Source organism: Pituophis catenifer, unplaced genomic scaffold (genome assembly GCF_029215685.1).
Source record: "Pituophis catenifer annectens isolate HBS135680 unplaced genomic scaffold, rPitCat1.0.hap2 SCAF_2, whole genome shotgun sequence".
Taxonomy (NCBI): Eukaryota; Metazoa; Chordata; class Lepidosauria; order Squamata; family Colubridae; genus Pituophis; species Pituophis catenifer.
Window position 1 is genome coordinate 275,865,182 of NW_027256882.1, and position 17,932 is coordinate 275,883,113.

At 33.9% G+C, this 17,932-nt stretch overlaps 1 protein-coding gene across 1 annotated transcript in view; it reads right to left on the reverse strand.

The window, feature by feature from the left end:
• Window positions 1–17,932, reverse strand: part of NIPBL (NIPBL cohesin loading factor) — a 169,251-nt gene that overhangs the window by 50,632 nt on the left and 100,687 nt on the right. The window contains exons 9-12 of the mRNA XM_070938900.1: window positions 15,834–16,466; window positions 4,899–6,392; window positions 2,658–2,840; window positions 1,450–1,650 (exon numbers count right to left, since the gene is read on the reverse strand). Of these exons, the coding sequence (XP_070795001.1) occupies window positions 1,450–1,650; window positions 2,658–2,840; window positions 4,899–6,392; window positions 15,834–16,466 (2,511 nt within the window). The remainder of the gene's footprint in view (window positions 1–1,449; window positions 1,651–2,657; window positions 2,841–4,898; window positions 6,393–15,833; window positions 16,467–17,932) is intronic.

The following is a 17,932-nucleotide window of genomic DNA, read 5'->3' on the forward strand; positions in this document are numbered from 1 at the left end:
AAATCTGTTAATTACATATTTTGATTAGATGAATTAGAAAACAGGTGCTAAAGTTTTCAAGATATTTCACAATAAAGATTTATACAAAGGTATTTGCCTTTGTATATTTGTATACCAAAGGTATATTTGCCTACAAGGGAGGGAGGGAGGTGTCTAATGATCATGATGCCTCATAACTTCTCAACGAAGTACGGTAGAACAATGAAAATGTTACCACATGGAAGTGTACAAAGCCTTCAAGTCAATGGCAACTGAGCTTCTTGAGAACAGGAAGGCAGATGATTATGAAAAACATATGGAAAATTTGCTTAGGTCCTATAAAGCACTTGGTGCAAACATGTCACTGAAAATTCACTTCTTACACTCGCATTTAGACTCTTTCCCTTAGAACTCTGGGGCAATGAGTAATGAGCATGGGGAGAGATTCCACCAGGATATCACAGGCACGGAGAAAAGATACCAAGGGAAATGGAGTCCATCCATGCTTGCCAATTACTGTTGGAATCTCCCCAGGCATGATCCTACTGCAGTTCACAAGAGAAAAGCCAAAAAGCGCAGTTTAAATTCTGAATAAAGATGGAACCTTGTTGCTAATCTGATGTTAGAGCTAGCCAGTTTTTCATTCAAAAAGCATGAAAATGTTAAATGAAAAATCAATAAATGAATGGAAAGTTATGTTAGATAAAAAAGATAAATTTATAATGATTGGTGTGGCACCATTCTCCTTGCTATATCACATTTTGCAGAAATGTTATGGAGCATAATCGCACATCCCTCTCGTAATTTTGAATTATTTTGATGCAATTTTGAACTGAAGCTGTTTCTTGAAAACAAGCCAATTAATAGTCAGGACTTACTTTTCCTTTATTTGTGACCCAATTCTGGTAAAATTTAGCTACTTTCATTTCTGAGGCTTTCTCCTTGTAATTTAATGTGTAATTTAATAAGCAATCTGAATCGCCTCATTACAGACAAAATTTATCAGACTCAAGATTGGTGATATTAGCTCTAATTACAGACTCAACCTCTTTGTTCAAGTAAATACATCTTGGATCTTCATATGGAAGATTTAATTTAACCTGTTTAATTTAATAAAAGGACATTTTTTATGTTTTATGATTGCGTAAGCCTGGGCAGCTTACGTAATCATAAAACAGTAAAAAACACATGCCACAGACAGTCTGGGCTAAAAGAACTGTAACAATAACAAAAACACACAATAAGGACCTCACAAACATTAACTTCAGATCTGAGAACAAAGCCAGGACCTAAAGGCTTTTTGAAATCCAAGGAGAGATAGTACTAACTACATATCTGGGTGGATGCTATTTCAGAGTGTGAGAGTCACAACAGAGAAGGCACACTTCCTTGGTCCCCCAAAAATGGGAATGTTTAAGAGGGGAAACCTGGCTGAATATAACTGACAAAAACAATTGGGAATCCTATTACCTTCACTGAGACTAGGAGGAGGAGAATAATCATCCATGTCTGAATCTTCTGGACTTCGAGCGCGGTATCGGCTGCTACCAGAACTCCTCCTTCCTTCATGATAATGGGCACTCCTTTTATGATCTCCAGAACGTCTGTCATGTTCTACATATTCCCAGGCTTTGTCATCATTTCTGTCTTTTCTATGTCTTTTCCGAGAAGCTAGAAATAACCACTGTTATCAGTGCAAAGGAGATCTACAAGGCTTCAGTTATGAGAAATTAAACATGCAAAGTTCTTTCTTGGCACAGCAGCACTCTTTGAGGAAAAATTTCAGAAATACCCATTTGTATACCTTAATGAAAATTTTAAAAATAGCTTCAATATTCAATATTTTAAAATTATCATTTCAGAGTTTATTACAAAATGCCTGTTCATTTTTTATGGTTTGCTTAGTTATTGCAATGTTTTCTTCCCAGTTTTAATTTCAGTTACTTAAACCTTTGGAATAAATCTCACAGGAAATTATTATTTTCCATAAAGGAAATCCGGTAACTTCATTTTAATAATTTTGCTGCTGGAACCAGTTCTATTGTAGAATGGCTTAGTTTTAAATAAATAATATAAGCAATATGCCATTGCACATACAGATCACATATTCATTTATTTTGTTAATTTGAAACCTTGTACCAATATCTATACAAAATTGTTGTTCATTAACAAGAACAACAAATATTACTTAATATTCAATTTTAGCCCTAGCTCAAATACTACTTTATATTCAAATTTAATTCTACATTTTCAAGTTCTCAGTAAGGAGCTCTAGTGTTTTTCTTTTTGAGGTATTCTAGTCACAGCACATAAACTTGATTCTAAAGCCTCCTGTCCCATTATACCTCTGTAGCCTCTTTCATTTGCTTTTTTTTAAAAGTGAGATTATTGACTATTACTTAACTAAATTACATATCCCTTTACATAGTGTAGAAAAACTATTTATCAGATTACTTAATAAACATTATAGCTTTCTAGGTTTAATATTTCCATTAACATAAGGCGTCTGTGTGTGTGTGTGGTTGTGGTTGTGTGTGCATGTATTGCAGCAATCTATCCTGGCCTCATCTGTTTAAACTGCTTTACTCAAATTAGCAAGGTTGACTTGCAAATTGCTAGAAAACATATTACCAAATACATGTATTACCATTATCAAAAGAAACCACCATTCTACTTACTTTCAAAAGCCTCTTCACTGTCATTGTCTTCATCAGAACTAATTTCAGCATATTTTGGTTTTTCGTTTACTGTGCTACGCTTACGTTTATTCATTTTCACTCGTTCACAAAGTGGCATGGTAGATTCAATTTCTGCTAGTAGTTCTGGAGGTAATTCCTTTAACACTGACTGATCTATGCTACCTATTAATCAAGAGTATACTGTAAGTGAATATAAATCCAAAAACTGTTAATATCTACAAGACAAATTAACATTTTATACTGCTTTTCACATCAAACCCCCAAGCCAATTTATAAATTATTAATAATGGTACAGCAACTTAAAAACACACAGTATTATCTGTTTCTAATTATTAAAAATGGAAAGAGTGAAATGTAAACATGACAAGAACTCTGTTGCAAAAAGAACCTAAAATGTTTCTATCTCTCTCAGAATGTATCTAGTTCAGAAGAATTTATATAAACATAATACATAGCATTTTCTTTGCAATCATTTGTGATTCATTTATTGTTGGGTAAGCAAATAGTGTGCATTAGCATGCAATATGTCTGAAGTTAGTTTCTGTTCACAGATATAAATTATATTGACAAGATTCAGATTCTGCACTTATAGTAGAATCTAAGTACTATCTATAGTATAGTTTGCATACATTTTCAGTAATGTTTAGAAACCAAATAAATCAAATAAATAATAAAGGTAGCAAACATTTTTCTCTATATATTTACAACAGTAACTTGTAACATCAAAGCCATCAGAAACAGATTGAAAAGTTCTTCTTGTACTTTCTTGAATGTATCTGTTCATAATGAGATTGTATGTATTACTGTGGAAAGGACTTTCACCCACAGACAAGAGAATATCTTCAACAGTGCAAGTTTCAAAGAGGTGAAAGATTTACTAGACTATTGCAGAATATATCAACGAAGCAATAAATATGCTCCCACTTTAATAGAAGCAAACGGCTTTTCACAAAAGTATTTCTTCTCCCATTGTGGTCATAACTCACAAACCACATTTTCATATCTACTGAAACTTATAATTCATATAAGTGTAATAAATAAATAAATATGATCTCTTTGAACAGCTATTTCCACTTCCATATATAAGACTTTTCTCCAGCTAGAACTGTAGATAAAACTGTAGATATATTTACATTTATTTTAAGAATTATATGAAAATAGAAGATAAAATGCCATGTGAAATTAATCTGAAAAATTCAGTTGTGGAGTATAATGGTTGAGATATTTAACTCCAGTGATCGTATTTATTGACCTGAGAAATAAAAGCGATAATATTAGCAGACTACCTTTTCTTCATTTATCTAATTTTTTATATTTATTTCTGAAAATACATTTTTAAAAATTCACATCTCTCACATCTTTACATAGAAAATTTTTTATCTACATAGGCTCTTTATGCCTAATTCACGCTGACAGACACAGTCATTTTGTGTACGTATGTTTTGCTGTGGCACATTACATTGTTTTGCTTCCATAGGAAGCTTAGACATGACAATGATTGAGGATCTCATTTTAAGTTCTAATTTGTTCCAAGAGAAAATATGCAGCTGAATTGTTCCCTCCTCACTTATTTTTGGAGACGGGGAATGGTTTGCAAGGTTCTGGCATTTTGTTGTTCAGGAACAATAAACTGGAACTGGACTTCCCCAAAAATTTGTGTTGAAGCAATGTAGAGCTATCTCTTCCACTTTATATACAAAATAAGCTGCTCAAATTATCTAATATGCCTTTCATTCAAACTTTGGCACAGTTTGAGTGCCTGAATCCATTTCTGCTGGCTGAACGATACAAAGCAGGAACAATCTAGTAGCATGAACCAATATGCTTTCTCATTGACAATAAGACAGCACTTTCCACAATAGTGGAAACATTCATTTTTGTATGAATGTAGTGACTTTAATATTTTAACCATTCTGAAAATGGGGTGGGCCAAGGTCATCACCCAAATGCAAACTGGAAATCTTGATTATTAAGAGATCAAATTACTTGACTACATTCACAAAACTAGATTTCATCATCATCATCATCATCATCATCATCATCATCATCATCATCATCATTTTTTGTAGAAATATGGATTAAAAATCAAAATAAGTCAAACCAACTAATATTTTTACAATTTATTTTCAAGTAATTATTAATAACTTTTCAAGGAAGGAATTTTTTATAGTCAAACTCATCGAGACATTAAATGTAATGGATAAAATGTTGCACTCTTACCTTTACTTGATTTGGATGACTTGTTTTTGTTAGATCTGAAACAAGAGCTTCTTGATTTGTCTTCTCTGTCCTTAATAAATTTTTGTACATCATCCATAGAAAGCTTTTGCAGAACAACTACTGGTTTGGCTCCTTTATTTAGATCTTCTACTAGTCCAATCTTCTCAACCTTATTCTTCGGTTCACCTTTAAATTCTGATTTCCTTACTTCGTGCATGACATTGCCATCTTTATCACGTTTTATTTTTGGAATGATAAAATGTTTTAAAGCCCCAGATCTTCCCCCCAACAAATAACTGGGAAACTCAGTTTTGCTATCTCCGTGTGCTTTACTACTATCCATTTTGCTTTTATTGCCATCTGTCCTACGATCATCCTTACTGTTCTGTGATTTAAAACTTGGTCTATCAGTTCTTAATTTACTTTCCTGTTTAATACGAGGACTGTCCGGTCTTGATCTCTGATCTCCAGAAGACAGTTTATCTCGGGACTCACCAGACTCATGTCTGTGTTTCCTTTCTAGTCTCTCTGCTTTTGTGTTATCAGTTCTAATTATATGTTTAGAATCATGTTCTCCTTTACTTGAAGATCGCAAATATTCTGGTCTTCGTAACTTTGATGGATCTCCTCTATATCGTTCTGATTCACCTCTGTCCTCAGTTTTTTGTTTAAGGCCATCATGATCCCGTTTTACGGAATCAGAAATTGAACGCCCATCAGGCCTCTGTTTTAATGAGTCAGACCTTTCAGATTTCACCCTGGATGGATCAGATTTCATGTCCATTTTATATTTAGATATTTCGAGCTTCTTTTCCAATGAAGATTTATTAGAATCACGCCTGTTTTCATGTCTGTGTTTAGGGGTTTCTGGCCTGCCTTCATTCTTCTGCTTTGGGGTTTCTGGTCTGCCTTCATTTTTCTGTTTTGGAGTATCTGGCCTCACTTCATTTTTTTGTTTTGGAGTCTCGGGTCTTTGTCTTATTTCCTGCTTGCCATTATTTTGCTTGCCCTCATTTTGTTTCACATCCACCTGTCTATTTTCATGTTTGCTTTCATGTTTAACTTCTGCTTGCTTGCTTTCACAGTGTTTAATTTCTATCCGTTTACCCTCATTTTGTTGTATTCCTGTTTGTTTGTTCTCATTATGTTGTACTTCCATTTTTATACTTTCAGAATCTGACTTTTTCCTTAGAGTTTCAGGGAAGTTTTCTGTTTTTAGTTTTAGTACTCCAATTACATCATCTTGGGCAATGAATAGAGAACCATCATTACACTGCTTTATCTCTTCAGGCTTTTTGATAATGTCCAAGTCCTGAGTAAGAACTGCCTGAGAGTCCGCCCGTCCGGCTTGCTGTAGATCGATACTAACCATCAAGGCTGGTCGTGACCCATTTCCTGCAGAATTTGTGTCCTGAGAAGCTGGTTTATTTCCTCCTGTAGCACCTCCAGCCTCCTGTGGAAAGGAATCTTGTTTTCGTTTCTTTAAAGGCTTATCTGCAGATCAACGAAAAATTGTTAAAAGGTGCTTATCATTTTATAGAACACTTTATGTAGACCCACAAAAACATATGTATTTTAATATGTTCATACATGATTATATACTTTGATCTGGAACATTATTTGTTAACTATTTGCTAATTTCTTTGTAAACCATTTATACAACACTGATAATTGTGGAAGGAACTGTAAATACTTCAGTTATCATACTTCCTCAATTCTGAGTTTTCACAAATCTATTTGAATGTATCAAGGAAATCAGAGAAGCAAGTTGCTTACATGTATCTTCAATAGTTTGAGTGATTGCCTGAATATTAATTTATGAGTTTGGCATAACCAGCCTCTTAGTCAAAATATTCTAGAACTGAAATCTTTAGGCACCAATTTGAGCTTCATTTTTTCTTCCAGTTCAGTGACGGCCAAGAGAGGAAATATTTCTTGACCTTAAAATACCAAGTCAATGAATAAGGATTGCAGCTTTTATAATGAACAGAAAACTATTTGAAGAACCAAAATACACACAAGCAAATTGTTGTTAACCATGATTTTTGCAGATCATATGTATATATACAGTACATGGTGAACAGCAAGCCAATTTATACATCATAAAAAGCTATTATTTCAAAGCAATGAACACAACCTCTCCTAAAGCTTGCACTAATTATGCCCAAAGTTCTAGGCAGTAGTGTCATAGAAAAGTAGATTAAACACACATCTTGCAAATGCACATATATATCAGCAACAACGGATATTGTTGTGGCTCAAACTGAATGTCAATGCCACCGAGAAGATAGAGCAGACAAATGAACTCCAATGGAGAATAATGAGAGGCAGAATCAAATGTATGTTTCTTTGAACATAAGGAGGTGGTGGATTACATTTATAGCAATTTTGTATGCTTCGCTTACAAACTAAAGAAAAATATCATAGATCTGTAGGGAAAATAAGTGAAAACCTGATTGTTTCATACAATCAGTGCAAGACTCAGAAGGATGGAGTGCCAAAAAAACCTCTGAATTATCTTCTTGTTGAATGCAGGCTTCTTTCACCAAGTGGAACAGAATCACAATTTTACTTGCTAATAATTAAGAGTGGCAGGAACAGATAAAATTCTTCTCTATTTGTATAGAAAGACTTTACCTAATAAAGTGCCACTGCAATACAAATAGCATTAATTTTGGCTGTACTATAATGAGTTTCATCTGTGCCTTCTATATGTGAAACAAATTCTTGAAAGATCTCAGTTCTTAAGAATGCTTAGAATGTAATTCAAAGAATCATTAGAGTAGGATTCTTCCAGACAAAGAGAAAGTCCATCAGGGAGGAAAAAAAAACTGTTCCAAAGGGGAACTACAGTATCTAATACAGACATAGATTGGTTCAGTCCTGACTATAGATGTGAAAAGCTGTATTGTCTACAATAGGATGTCATTGATATTTCTGGGCCAAAATTTCAACCTGTTTAAGACGTATCTATTTTAATATTATGATATGATTGTAACTGCTCCAAGATAAATTCAGCTAGTAACTGCTAATCCTGGTTTATTGTTCTAAAGATCAATGCACTAAGATGCAAATACACATTCTAACTGCTGTTGGGTTTGGCAATGATGAAAGATTTGAAAAATCAAGATTTCAGAGATGCATGCAAAGGTTGGAAATCAAGTCTGTGCTATCATTTGGACTCACATCTGTTGCACTCAAACTGTTGTGATGAACTTGGCCCAGGATAAGGCATGAGCAGAGTCCACTTCAGCTCAAGGCTTGTCTTGGAGCAAGACCATGAGACTTTCTATCACATTCAGCATTACTCCAATGAAGTTGGTGGTCTGAGTCAGATTTAAGGAAAACTTCTCTGCACTGAAACAGAGTCAGAGAGAAGCTCACCTGTGAAAAGTGATTTCAACATAGAGCAAGAGTTTGTAATGTATAGAGAAGCCTTTAAAGACAGTTTTTATGTAATAGTATCTAATAACTGATACTTGGAAGTGAGCAACAGCTACCATTTAATGAAGACATGCAGTAATGTAGCAAATCTAAGGAGAATAATAGTGATAAGTAAGAATAAAGGAGTATCACCAAGACATAGGCAAATGGAGAATGGCGCTAAGAAGAGTTTTTCAGACCAACAGCTGTTTACCAGACACTCAGAATACGTACAATTGCTATCTGAAAATAAAATAACAATGCCTCTAGTCCAGAATTGGCTTCGATCTTCAGCTCTGATTCAACATGCAATACAAAAGGAAAAGTGCAAAAACTGGTAATTCTCAGTCCAATAGGGATTCAAGCTACTAATATGTAAACAATCAACTGCAAACTTCCTGTTATTTACAAAAAGAGCCACTATCTTCTAGCCTACTATAAGACTGTAAGAAAAAGACTGGGGTTCTTGTACCATTGTTCTTTTCATCTTACTAAATCCTGATAAAGAAAACTTGTGTTTGAAAAAAAGAATAGCTCAATTCAGGCAGCTCTGAAATTCCGTCAAAAACAATTAGTATATTTTCCAAAAGGCAATGCTGTAGCCCTTCTATAGCCTTTCAGACATGGACAATATACCCTTAATCAAGAATGGATGCTGGAGTATTTGAAAGATTCCCATAAGCAGAATAAATTTATCCTCTGTAACATCTCTGTAAGGCCTATAATGCATAAAAAGTAGAGCATATCAAGTGATAAATGTAAAGATGGCACTTATAAATATATGTAGATTTTTAAAATACAGATCCCTCAAAATTGAGCTAGACAATGTTTTTTATCTTTAGGAAAAGAGTTGGGATGATATCTAATACAATCATTGCTAAGTAAATAAAACTGATGGTTCAGAGGATAGGCCCATTTTATATATTGTTTTTAATTATTGCAGCCTAACTTTGCGTTGCTTAGAAGTTTGAGTTGCTTATTTTCATCTCATTCTAGCTAACTGTCCATGTGAATCTGCAAAGACATACATGATACTTTAGCACAATCAAATAATCTAATTTTACCACAGCAATTCACAATATCCTGAGCAATATGACTTGTTGCTTGGTCAGATGGGCATCTTTATTTCAAAAATGTTGTTATCTTTAGAAAGCTTCTCCAAAAATGTAGTGACGTTTTTCCCATTGAAAATGCATATAATTCTATGCATATCCAGTAGTCTGTTCTATAGGATGATAGCATACTTATAAAATACATTTATTTTTTTCATTTTGTCAATCAGTTACCTCTTTTTATAGGCAAAGTGTGAATAAGACAGGGAAGGAGTACTACACAGTCCTGATTTTTGCAGGAAATCTTGGTCACTTGGAACACTAATACTCCTATCAAGACAATAGATCTTTGATTACAATTGAAACATCAGACCAGCCTATGGCAGCTATTACTTTTCTGAGCTCAGGAAAATGGGTATCTACATACTGTTCAGTGTAGGGTTACATACCCTCTAAATGTGATACTGAGTTTTGATTACCCATTCCAATAGTGGGAAGGAAGATTTATCAGAATTGGAGTCTGATTAATCCTCTTCAAAGTCAGGAGATGCTTAAAGAAAAAAAACATTTTACTCAGCAGAAGGCAAAGCTAGAGGGAAAAGAAAAGAGGTAACAGTGGCTGAAAGCATAGTAAATACAGCAACGGAACTGATGATAATGCCAGAATTATTGGGAGGAATGATACCAAAGTAATTGACAGATTAATTTAACATTTAAAGTGTGGTTGTAAAGTTGAGACTGATGTAGTGGTCTTTTGTTGAGACTGAAACAGTACAGAGAGCATATCCATGTAGCTGGCATTGCCCCAATTTTAGCACCATTTTCCAGTGTATGAATTGGAGGAAGCAGGAAGGAAATGATAGGATCTTAATATATGAAATTCTTCATAAAAGTTGTGATATTAGTTTTGACACTGATAACTGCAGCATAAGTCTTCCAATACAGTAATCAGAATGGGTGAAAATTATATATCCTGTTAGAAGAGTATTATGCAACTTCTTTTGGCTTAGAGCAAATAAATAAGTATTATAAATAGCTCCTATCCCCACATGAGATTTCCCCATGTCTGAGAAAACACATTTTCAATGGAAAAGCACTGAAAATTCAAAGACAATCTAGGTGTAGACAAAACATCAGGGTTACATGAAATTCTGAGCAGGGAATGGACAAATCTTGAAAGTTAAGTTTGAAATTGACAAATTCTTATGCTGGGGATTCAAGCTGGGCAGAGATCAATGAATTGTCCAGCTACCAGAATCCAGTTTGATAAACAGCTCCTGAGTACAATGAAGGGGCTTGAATACTATATATACCTGAAATAATGCCAAAAGATGTAGAGAGATCTCCGGCCTGTATCATCATCTTCCCCAAAAAGAGTGTAAAAAAGAAAAACAAGTGTATCAAGTGTATGTGGTCAAATGGTACCATCTATGAGATGACCCTTACCAAGGCAGAAAAGACACTGAGCATGGCAGATAATGACAGAAACTTTCTCTCATAACCGTGTTCTAAACAAAGTCTAAAACAGATGATAAAGATGGGTTCTAACTGTTTCTCTCCCCAGAAAAAAAAGAAAAGACAAAATAGAGAAGGAGAAACATACAGATTGGTACAAATGTATGACTACAAATCTCCTCTAAAACTCTTCAAATAGGACTATATATTGCAAAGTTCACATTTCAACTCATCATGTCACCTCACACGAGACGAATGGCATATAAATTTAATAATTAAATAAAAATAAAAAACATCCCTAATTAACTGAAACCCACACATATGGATTTATTATTAACTTCACACTGTTGTGTTAAATAATAATTAGTAGACTTCTGTGAATGTACAAATTTCAATAGATTAAGCACTATCCAGTTATAAAATACCATCAGAATTAAGACAATCCCCCATATCATGTAGCCTGCTAGTTAATTAGCAATCTATTTGTTTCTGATTTTCCAGGAAGAAGAGTTTTATGCAAGACATTCTAACATTTTGTGGGAGTAGATCACAAGTTTCAGATATTTCAAATTTATTTTTGCCACCCTAATCTGCATTTCAAAATGTAAAAATTGTTATTTAAATTAAATTACTATAGTTTAGAATTAGATCTTCAAAAAAATGACAAGTTCATGTACTGTGCTCACTTTGGCATATAGTTGAGATAATGCCTAATGAGCATAATTTGAATACATTTGACTTATATGAAGCAGAAACTGGAAATTAAAGTAGAAAAGTAGAATTTTTTATCTGCAGAAAGCCAATAGGTAACTCCAGCCTCTGGCTCAATCCATGAAAGAAAATATATGGTACGGAAAGCACCATCTGGTCATGCTCTCCAATGATGGTTTGTTCACAACCTTGAACAGCTTTTAACCTTGAACAGTTTCTAACCAATTAATAGTAGATTTATACATATTAAATTCGTTTCATAATTCACTAGCTACATACAAAATTCTCTATATGATTTCAGACAATGCTACAAATAAAATTTCATCTAGCCTTGTAACTATGCCACTGTAACAAAGCAAAAGTGATATTTATTTTGTATACATTAAAGGTAGTCCTCGATTTACGACCATAATTGGGACCTGAATTTGCAGTATTGATGTGGTTATTAAGTGAGATACACCAGATTTTATGATCTTTTTGCTAGATTTTTTAACAGAATTATATGATTATTAAGCGAATCCAGCTTCCTTCATCAATTTTGATGAAGGTTGTAAATGTCAATCATGTGATCCTAGGACACGGCAATTATTGTAAATACATGCTGGATGCCATGCACCTGAATTTGACCATGTGACCAGAGGGATGCTGGGATGCTGTGTTGGTCTTAAGTGCAAGGACAAGTCATAAGTTACTTTTTTCAGTGTCATTTGTTAAATGAATGGTTGTAACTTGAGGAGCACCTATATTGACTCATGATCCAACTACGACCTTCTAAACAATTTTCTCTTGAAAATTGGGGCCAGATATAAGCTCCCAATATACAATAATATTTACAGGTAGCCCTTGACGTATGACCATAATTGGGACAAGAATTTCCGTTGCTTAGTAAAACGAGTTTCACATGGTTACAACCATTTTTGTCATGGTTGCTAAGCAAATCACTACAGTTGTAAAGTAAATCATGGAATTGTTAAGTAAATTCAGTTTTCCCCCATTGACCTTGCTTGTTGGAAGACAGCTGGGGCTCCCATGATCCTGGGATCTGCAACCATTATAAATATATGCCAGTTGCCAAACGCCCAAATTTTGGTCATGTAACCATGGACATGCTGCATTAATCGTAACTGCCAAAACTGGTCATAAGGCATCTTTTTCAGTGCCATTGTATCTTCAAATAGTTGCTAAACAAATGGTTATAAGTCAAAGACTACCTGCATAAGCTTTAATCTTTTTTTTACATTTTCATGAATTTCGGCCTATGTTTGATATAACTTAGATATAATACATTATCTTGTTCCAAGTAATAAATCAAATATTCAAATGTAATAAAATCTGTATGGCTCATGAAGAATACCTAAGAATAGACTAATTTTAACAATAATATAAATACTGTTATTTCCAGATATGAATGTTTAAATAATATCATATAAATCCTTCAAAGTTTTCTAGTTCACATTTCTCAAATTATATCCTGATACTTTCACAACAAAAACCTTGCTACAATCTCAGTATGTTCAGTTCAAGAGGATAACTAAGCCTCTTCTATAATGTCAATTTAATCAATTTAGCAAAGTTTGTTCTGAATAAGTTAATGTTGTCTACTAAGCTCTCTTCAAGTAAAAAAAAACTATACAGACTTTTTTTTAAAAAATCTATTATTAAAATATACTGCAATAAGGTAAAATTTTAGGATATAATTTACCAAGACTGTATTTTTGTCATTTAGGCAAAGATGCAACACAATATATTTCTAAAAAGAAGAGGCTGAACCAATTCTAGTAACATTTAATAATTAACTATGTATCTTTAAAGCAAGTACCCAATTTAACTGAAAATGACTGTTTGATGTCAAGTACTTTGGTCTACGATTCTAGCACATAAAATAAGATTGACTATTTGAAACTTTTCTTTGCATCATATGAATATGAAATTCATATGAATCATAACATATGAAATCATATGTTATTGTTCAATTTAAGATTTCAGATATGGTATGTTCCTGTATCACCAATTTTGCAATTCAGTTGTTTCAATTAATTATGCAATGCATTGTCTTCTTTTCTGAAACTACCTGGAATTTTTGTGCATAATCTTCCCTCTGATTTCCAACACTTAATAGCTTCATCAAAATGGGACTACTATATGATATGCTCCCAGGATTATAATGGTTCCAGACCATATAGATATCTTCGTTTGTTGAAACGAAGACATGGGGCTCCCCTTGAGGTGCACTCGGAGGCTCCAACTGGCGCAGAGTGCGGCCGCGCGGGTGGTTTTGGGAGCGGCGTGGAGCTCCCATGTAACACCTCTCCTGCGCGAGCTGCACTGGCTCCCGGTGGTCTTCCGGGTGCGCTTCAAGGTTCTGGTTACCACCTTTAAAGCGCTCCATGGCTTAGGACCTGGTTATTTATGGGACCGCCTACTACCATCAATAGCCTCCCACCGACCAGTACGCTCCCACAGAGAGGGTCTCCTCCAGGTGCCGTCGGCCGAACAATGTCGGCTGTCGGCCCCTAGGGGGAGAGCCTTCTCTGTGCGGGCACCGACGATCTGGAACGAGCTCCCCCCAGAGATACGGAGGACCCCGGATCTGCGCACCTTCCGCCGCAAGCTGAAGACTCTTTTATTTCATCAAGCTGGCCTCGCCTAAATCTTCTCCCTTTTAAGTGCAAATTTTAAATTTTAATGTGTTTTAAAATATGGGTATTTTAAATTATGGGTATTAATTCAGCCAAATTTATTTAATTCATTTTATTCGATTTTAAATTTTTATATGTATGTGTTTTATTTCGTGGCTGTTCACCGCCCTGAGTCCTTCGGGAGTAGGGCGGTATAGAAATTCAATTAAATAAATAAATAAATAAATAAATAAATAAATAAATAAATAAATAAATAAATAAATAAATAAATTGCTATCTGGATTTTAAATCATACTGATCATTTGATCATGTTTTTCTTCCATTCTCAACTATATTTAATATCAATTTATGGAATGTAAGTCAAAGTTCAAATATCAAACTATTCTTTTCCCTCCATACTTTTTTTTCTGTTATAAACAGATCTCACACTAATCTCTGATCAGGATTGATTTAGGAAGCTTCATCTGCCACCTTTCTTCAGATAGAACTCATTTTGTTCCAGATTAGAGAAAACTATTTTACATAATGGTACACTGCAGGTGTTAATCTAGGACTAGCCATTTGTTGTTGTTTTTTTTCCTTCCTCCTTTCTTCATTCATTTCCAATTCATCTACAATTATTTTTCTGGAAGCCCTATTTTTCTTAATACACTTTAAATGTTTCAGTATTTTCTCAAGAAGTATTTCTAAAACATCTTCCTTAAGAGGAAAAATACAATTTAAATCTCTTTGCACCACAAGAAAATTTCAGAAGATGTTACAGTCCTCAAAAATTTGAGGTAATAAATCTAAGGCAATTTCAATCCCTACATTCAAATACAATGAGATTTATTCCTACACTAAGGATTTGGAATTAGTCAATCATAATTCTAGTGTTGATTTGACATAGATCTTTACAACGTGTCTTTGCCCTGATTCATGCACCAACAGTAAACCATAATATGCTTTGCTTGATTCTAGTTTAGGATGCTGTGAAGGCAGTTTTAATGTAATCCTTGGTTTATGACTGTATTGACTGTCTGAAGTTACAACGGTGCTGAAAAAAGTGACTTATGATTGGTACTCACACTTATAACCATCACAGCATCCCCATGGGCATGTGATTGAGGTTTGGGTTCTTGGCAATTGACATACATTTATGGAAGTTGCAGTGACCAGGGGGCCACATGACTGCCATTTGTGACCTTCCCAGCTGGCTTCCAACAAGCAAACTGAATGGGGAAAGTCAGATTCACTGAATGACCATGTGATTCACTTAACTCAGTGATTCATTTCATGACCACAGCAAAAAAAAAAAAAAGGTTGTAAAACTGGGCATGAGTCAGTTAACAATCACATTGCTTAGAAATGGAAATTCCTGTCCCAATTGTAGTCTTAACTGCCTGTATATGCTAAAGCACACTTAAGTACTATAGCTTTTTGTGATTTAGGAATGTAGACTGTGAACAGTTATGGTTTGAGTAACAGGCCATTTTTCTGTAACTGCCAGTATGTAATAAGAAATAACTATGTAATAAGAAATAATACTCTCCTACAATTATGATATTTTGAAGCTACCTGCTGTGCATTGTCAAAAATGTATCCCTACAGCAATTGTATAGTATCTTTACACACCAAGGATATTCAACTATCTTTTAGACTACAAGTATTTTTACCTTTGTCTTGCACTTCTTTTGAAAACCGTTCCCTTTCAATAGCTGATTCCCGTTCTATCCGTTCAATTTCAGCCAACGCATCCAATTCTACTTCATCATATGGCGTAATAGTCCCGTGCTGTGAAACCTGTGGATGTGTCTGTACCAAAGGATTTTGAGGTTGTTTTGCAGAAACTGAAGTGTTCGGTTGTAAAACAGGCACTTGTTGCGCCTGGAGGAATGCTGTTTGTTCATGCTGCGGTAAACACTGAGCAGCATTTAGAGGCCTATTAATATCCTGTGGAGTAACTGGCGTTTTAGATGTCTGTCCTGGATACTGCACATTAAAAGAAATATCCCCTTCCGATGCATTACTGTTTTCCAAACCAGAAAGCATGTCATCCTGCTGGTCCATATCTGAAGATCTTATACGACTGAGTCTTAATGTAAGTTTAGTTGAGTCCTTGGATGGAGAACTAATAATATCATACATTGCAGCTTTTTCAGTCTGGTCTTTTTCATCCTTGACTAATTTCATTTTCTTTTGTTTCTTTTGCTTTCTTTCTGGAGAATCTAACAATATGTCTGGGGGAACATCTCTAGGTGATGAATAAGGTGGAGGCTGAGATGGAAGTATTAAAGGTGGTCTTGATCCTAGAATAATAATTTAGAAAAACTGAGTAGTTATGTAGATTCATATTTTCATGAGAGCACACACAATGTAACAACCTTTATTAACAATCCATATTAATACATATATACGTATTTACAAAATAAAAAATGAGCTCTGAAAATAAACACTACAACAAAATCTATGCCTACCAATCTGGCAATCCACATCTAGCAGAAGGGTCATTCTTAAAAAACGCAATACTTTTGACATAATACATTCACATTTCAGTTCAAGCTGCGAGCTATCAAAAACAAATATTAAACAAAAACCAGCCAATGCAAAGTTAGCACTGAAATGGTTAGTCACTCACTATAGTGATGAAAGCACAAATATAGAGAATAAAACTCCATTGCAATATACACACATAACATCAAACATAAAAAGCTTGCACATTTTATACACAGGAAAATATTTTTTAATGGCTAGCAGATTACTTGCCTTTGCTTTTTTTAGTGATTAACTGAAATCATTTATACATACAAATTATTGTATATTTACATACTTGACAGTAGTTGCCATAACATTATGTACATTATGTTATTGTTTATAAGCATCACATCCTTCCCAATGTTCAGACAATATATTTCAAAGGAATGAGCAAAGTAGATTTCCTATCACATCTTTTAATAAAACAAATTCTTTTCTATGACAAACTTTTTACCTTATTTTAGTCTCAACAAAATACTGGGATATCATCTAGAATCCATTAAACAACTCAAGTGGGGATAAAATTAATAAATAAAATTTAAAAACAAACAATTATTCTAATTGTTCTTTGCCAACTAAAATATTTCCCTTTTTTACTTATGTCTTCCTGTTCTTCAGAAAAAAGGTAGGAAAGGATTACTAAATTATATGATGCTGTTGCATTTTCAACTAGCAAGCATCACAGATATGAACATTTAAGATTGATTTAAAACATCATAGTCTGTGAAGCAAGTAGAAGGCACTTCTTAATAAGATTATAATATCTATATTTTAAATTCAAGTACACTTGAAAAACAATATTATATATATATATATATATATATAATCATAAGAAACATTATGTACTCTTGAACTTTAGAAGCTGGAAGTTTCATTTTTATTTATTTATTTTGCATTTAAAAATGAATTACCTAGAGAACACAGTATTAATTAGAATATTAAGTATTCTTTTGAGAATAAAAAAGAATATACAACTTATGTTAACAGCACTGAATCATTTGCATATGTATTCATCTCAAACTGATGGAGAATCCCTAATTAAAACTTTCCTGAAAATAAATTATGCCACTGAGCAAGCTGCATAAAAGGACTATGGAATTGCTCTTCTACATTATTTCAAAACAAGCTTCTAATAAATCTGCTTTGAGTGTAGTTATTTTGGACAAGACTTCAGTTACATTGACCATTTACTTCCATCTAACCTTGAGATATTACAAAACAGAAATCAGCAAGGGAAATA